The 6,000-nt window shown below is 39.1% G+C and overlaps 1 protein-coding gene across 6 annotated transcripts in view; it reads right to left on the bottom strand.

The window, feature by feature from the left end:
* Positions 1 to 1,679: 1,679 nt before the first annotated feature.
* The window catches only part of gab1 (GRB2-associated binding protein 1), a 52,118-nt gene continuing 47,797 nt past the window's right edge, over positions 1,680 to 6,000 (bottom strand). For 4 of the 6 annotated variants that reach the window (XM_056408459.1, XM_056408462.1, XM_056408461.1 and 1 more), the window contains 3 exons: positions 5,426 to 5,549; positions 3,616 to 3,744; positions 1,680 to 3,519 (listed from right to left, as the gene is read on the bottom strand). In XM_056408459.1, the coding sequence (XP_056264434.1) occupies positions 3,361 to 3,519; positions 3,616 to 3,744; positions 5,426 to 5,549 (412 nt within the window). In that variant the 3' untranslated portion in view covers positions 1,680 to 3,360. Of the gene's footprint in view, positions 3,520 to 3,615; positions 3,745 to 4,446; positions 4,523 to 5,425; positions 5,550 to 6,000 lie in introns of those variants that run through there. The other 2 variants (XM_056408460.1, XM_056408464.1) reach the window with 2 other exon arrangements.

The following is a 6,000-nucleotide window of genomic DNA, read 5'->3' as shown; positions in this document are numbered from 1 at the left end:
TATAAAAGCGAGCGAACATTAATATATATATGGTTCTTATGTAAGTTTCTCACCTGTAAACACCAAGAGACTCGCATCAACAGCTGCATCACTGTCTGTGTTACGCTGGTCGAACTTGTTTGTTTAAGGCAAGCATTACGGCACCAGTCATGGCAAAACCTGCTACTGCCCCCTACTGGCGAGCACAAGTATAACAATATTTAAAAATCATTCAAATTAGGAAAAATGGAAAAGCAGCACATCGTCAAATTTAAGAAGCTGGAACCATACAAAAAATGTGTAATTATTTAAAGTGAAATTATTATCAACATTTTTTTCTTTTTTTTCTTCTCTTAAGTAACTAATTGATTAATCTAATAATATTTTTAGTTTGCAACAAAATGTATAAAGTAGAAATATTATTAATGATATGATAGTAATAAAAAATATGCGTTGTCATTATATATCATATGGTTAAAGTCATTCATAAACCAACTTCCCTTTCTTTGGCCTGAACAACAAGGACTCGTGAGCTCTGCTGAGCCATGCCTCTGTTCCATGAGTCTGCTCTGCCTCTACCTGGCTGTCACTAACATTATAACTTCTATACGATAACTGCCATAAATATCATGATACCAGAATTCGATACAATACCATAAAAACAATATACCATAAATACGACACTGGTATATTTATCTATAATAGTAATAAATAAAACATCTGTATGGTTCACTTTTTACTAACTTTTTCAACACTTAACAAATAGCAGTATTATTAGTATTAATACAGCCAGATATTAATGAAACTACATGGTTCCATCATAGCATTGATTATACACTATGAGGCCTTTAGTCTGTATCTGACCAGATGATACATAGTTCATCAGGATGAGCAGCTGTAGAGTTACATAACTTTACAGACTGTCTGCCTTGGAGACAAAGAACTTAAACATTTCACTTCTGGAATCATCTTTTTCTTCTTTTTTTTTTAGAGCTGAAGACTTTAAGTCTCAAAAGCTCCGCCACTTAACGCCACTCGCTGTGAGCGCTGCGCAGCGCATTGCGTGCAGACAGCTTGACACGGAGCAGCGTGTGCGTGCGCTCTGATCGTGCGCTCTTTTAATGAAGTATTGATACAAAAAATATGCTAAATCACATCGTGTTTAACGTACGGGTACTTTATTAGTATCGATACACCGTGCAGCGTGACAGCAGTAGATGTAGCAGGCTGACATTCAAGCTCACCTAAACCCCCTAAACGCTGTCGACATCTGAACGCTGATTGGCCAAGACGCGACACGTCCCATCAAATAAGTTTTATTGCGAAGAGCGACACATCGCATTTTCTCCGTATCCCACTCCAATAAACTAGGAAACTAGAAATGCACAAATTCAAGATATGTTCGGTTTACTTGTTAGCCAAATGAACACACGGGAATGCTGATATGTTCATAGTTGCTGGCTATAATTTCTCAGGATGACGAGGCAATTTTCATGATAAGCTATACAACTTTTCAATATAACTTTTAAATTGTTAGAAATCAAGGTCTGAGCTTGTGGAAAGGTATTTACAATTTTGAAATATGAATGCAATTGAAAAAACAGAAATGAAAACCAAAATAAAAGACCGCTCAGCAAGCCAGGAAGTTCTTCAAATTTTGTTATCATCATGGAAATCATACTGAAGAAAGACAACACATGCATAAGAGGTTGGATTTTATTTAGTCCACTTTAAAAATTTACATTTTCTGTCGATTCATTAAAAAAGATAAAGCATCATCAGCTTTGCAGTCCGTATCACAAAAAGACTGCAATAAGGAAAGAGTGAAGTAGAATGAAGATGACTTAGTAGGCACATTTTTCAAATGATACATGTTATTCTAATTGATGGCAAAATATGTACAGCAATTATTTTATCTTGTGGTAGCACATGCTTGGGACTTCCGAGTCAAGAGTTCACAGGTTAGTAAAGCACAGATTTATGCAGACAAAGACTTTTTCACGGCCTATAAAAGATTTATCAAGACTACATGAGACAGTCAATTTCCGCAAACTGTATGCCAGTCCAATTTGAAATAAATTAAACCTAAGATGAGAGAAAAATGAGGAATATCAATGGATGTGTGAAACTAATTGACCGGCGCTTGTCAAACTAAGCATTTTAAACAGACTTTAGCAAATTAATCAGGAATACTGAGCTAAAAGTGGACAAGACATCCACCTGATGAAATAACTTGAGAAATAAATTAGAAATGGTAAGTTGTAGTATAAGTACCTGATTTTCTCTCTCTAGCCTAAGTTTGATATCTTTGCATAACTTATAGAAAACCTGTCACTTTCTTTTAAAAACTCACAGTAATTCATTCATTTATCACAAGTCCTGATACCACCTAAGACAGGCACAGGATTCTACCCTGCAGAATCCATATACCCTCGACTCAAACACGCTGGATATTCCATACAAATAAAGGACACTTTTCCTGTTTATATACATAACACTTTTGTACAGTCTTTGCACTTCCATAACAGATTGAAGCATCTCCACGTACAAAGTAAATGGAAATCAAATCATGTTCAGTGGATTAAACCTTGAGTGAATCCAAAGCTTAATTTGAGCAATTGGTTACATGTAAAAATGAACAAGTTCAACTGCCTTTACATTGAAAGAAAAAAAAAGTAATAAAACCATGAAATTCTGTCGTACGAGATGATCTTGGAGATCAAGTTTGAAGTTTGCCATAGACACAGTTCAGGGTCAGTTTTAGCCATTCACACCTAGTTGGTGAAACATTATAAAACTGACCTGTGACCAGTGCCCGCGGAAACTTCACTCCATTCAAACAGGAGAAACTAAAACAAAAATCAACTCTGTTCACCAGCTATGCTAAGTAGTAGAGTGTTGCATTGATAAAGTATTGTGATCATGTTATCAAGTGATTCAAATTATACTCCAAAACATCAAACAGCATGATAATTTAAGGAAATGTTAACTGTGGATCCGCCCACCAGCCATTGAAAGGTGCACAGAACATAAACCAAAAAAACTCTAATCCAATATAGGAGGCAGTGAATGTTCAAAGTTTGTGGGTCTGCTGAAGTTAAACCCCGAAGACAAGTCCAGTCATTCCACCTGCTTTCATACGGCAAACAGCTTATTCTTGGCTCATACCACTTCCTACGACTGTCCACACAGTGCTGTCCTAGGCCTAACAGCAGTGTAAACTAAACAGTGGCTATGAAGCTCCACTACACATTAAGGATCTTGCTGAGGTGGAAGGTGACAGCTGGAAACGTCCCAAAGCACACACCAGAGCCTCCACTAGTGTAAAAGGCCCAACAGTTTGGGGGTTTGGAGGGTGGGTTGGCGGTTGGGACAACATGGTCACTTGGGTCCCTTGGAAAGGGTGTCTGTCTCAGTGGATTGGCGGCCATCGTTCCAGGCCTCTCGCGTGCTCTTAAGGGCCTGTGTCCGTTGCTGGTCCACAACCACGTAGTCAACACGCTCGTCCGACACTGCCATTCCAGTTCCATTGCTTTTAACCTTCATAAAGAAAACACAACACAGGTCGGTGTGGAAGTTCCTTTCACATTACTGGTGAAAACATGGCTCAGGATGTGAGGGCTGATTGATTCCTACCTTCCTAGGTGGGGTAGACTTGCCGGAGTCAAGATCCAAATCCAGGTACTCCACCTGTTTGTCTCCCTTCGGCTTCACCATTGGGCTGCTGCCACCATCCGCATTCATGGGGGGACCAAGCTTCATGTTCTACATTAGCCAGAAAGGGATGCTTTTATTCACTGAATCCGAACATTAAGCCAGTGTCAGTGAAGCAAAGTCATACTTCAATAATTTCTAGCATTGTCACAATAACTAATATTGGTTTGTTAGGATTGCAAGAGATTGACCCATTGGATTTCCAAAAAAAGTTGGTACTTTCACAAAGCCTGTTCAGATGATGCCCTTACAGGTCCGATGGTTTGTGGATCGGAACAGTTAAAGGATGAAAAGGTTTTTCTCATTGTTCAGATTCGTTGTTGTTTAGTTTATTATGCTTTCCTTTTTTAAACTGAATAAAGCCGTGGTGGGTACGTGACATGACTTTGTGTTCACAGCAAATTTAAGATAAGGAGAACGAGCTTTAGTTTTATTAGAAAAAAAATCAAAATTATGGTATTGTGACAATACTACGGTAAATGTATGACCTATAGGGTTAATTTCTAACTACAAGTTGGATTGGTGTTATTAGAACTAAGATGGTGACAAAACTAGTGCAGAATAATTGTCATGAAAGTATAAGGTAGTTCACATCTTAAAGTCCCTGCATGGCAACCGTTTCTAGCTGGTGTTGGGGAGGGATAAAAGCACAGCAAAGTATGCACTGTGAACGTGTCTGATCAAATGATAACACCTGAAACTGGTATTCTCACAGAGCAGGCCATGCACGTCTAACCTGGCAACCCTGCTCACCTCCTCTATGATGTAAAGGTCCTCCACCTCCCTCTTTACAGGGGTGATGGGGACAGTGCAGTAGAAGGACTCCTCTCTACACAGAGTGAGAAGGAAGCAGTGACGAAGGAAAAAAGAAACAGCAGATGGTCAAGAACAAAATGCGGGGGAAAAGAAAACGAATGAAGCCAGAGCCTGGTGAAGCCAAAGAAATGAGGAACTAGGGAGAAAGAAATGATCAGAAGTGATGAAAGATCAGGAAGTCAGTAGACAATATCAAAGCAAATGTTGGAAAAGGTTAAATTGTTACAGCAAGAAAAACAGGAAAATTATTCACCTGATACACAAAATGTAAGAGAAAGAAACCCCAATGACAGAAATGTCATCCCATCAATGTAGGGCGGATGTGCCCGATATTATTATGGTTACATAAGCCAGTAGTGCCTGTTTACGCAGGCATCACAGAATACCTCAAATACATCTAATGCTGATGCCATTTAAGCCAATGACTAAAGTAACTAAAATCGATCTTTTGAACTATAGCAGGGGTGCTTCTTTTTTTTTTTTAAAGACCACAATACCTGAAAAGCCAAAGATCAAAATAGAGAATAAAGAAAGCAGAGCTGCAGAACGAGAAGAAATTGCAAAGAAAAGAGTGGCGAGGAGTCCATCTGCAGCAACCAGTTATGTGTCCACACTAATGAGTGCACATTAGCCTTCTAATAGTTTCTGTGCAATAATTACAGCTTAACATTCTCGGTTGCATGGTGTTCAACCCTGAAAAATGTGCCTGCATCAAACATACTCTTCTGTATTTAGAGTGCATCTGCAGTGCTGTCTTTGCACATTTCTTATACAACAATGATTCCAAAGAGTTACCATCATAATCAAATAAGACATTTCGCACATTTTTCCTGGAGCTTTGACCATCTGCGATTTGAGATTAGAAAACAATAATCATGCAACTTCTTAGATCAGAGGGTAGTTGTGTGTTACATACTGGTTCATCTGTGGACTTATTAGAGACCATGGCTACATAATTCTCATCACAGTCTTCGGAGTCAGTGCTGGAGGCCGTACTATGCACTGACGCGGGTCTCGTTGGCATTGGAAACCTAGAAAGACTGAGCAGCATTCACAATGTTTACACACCGACTTCCAGACAAGTACAGAGTCTGGTGAACACAAAATACATCACAGACATGACAGCCACAGCTATAACCCACTGCAGCACAAAGCACAGGAATAGACCCGATACCGGACAATAAACTGCATTCAGCAGAGTGTCGCTCTGAGGCAGATCCCAGACCAGCGTGTATGAGCAGTGCTACGTCGGTCACAAGGTGACTACAGTAAAGCATGAAGTGTTAGTGCCTACTTATTCAGTTAATTGTATCCACTACAAAAGGGAATGTTCACGACAAAACATAATTTTTACGACAAAAAAATGAATAAAACGTCTGTATTTTGTGACAATGCACACTGTTTCTGTAAGTTTAGTCCTTATGAAAAAACTAATAAAAAAGGGTGAGGAAACAGAGTGGCGTGAACATTCCCTTCGCTGTTAGCAAAATG

The sequence above is a fragment of the Pseudoliparis swirei genome, chromosome 24 (assembly GCF_029220125.1).
Source record: "Pseudoliparis swirei isolate HS2019 ecotype Mariana Trench chromosome 24, NWPU_hadal_v1, whole genome shotgun sequence".
Taxonomy (NCBI): Eukaryota; Metazoa; Chordata; class Actinopteri; order Perciformes; family Liparidae; genus Pseudoliparis; species Pseudoliparis swirei.
Note: the sequence above shows the minus strand (reverse complement) of the source record. Positions and strands in the feature narration are given on the sequence as shown.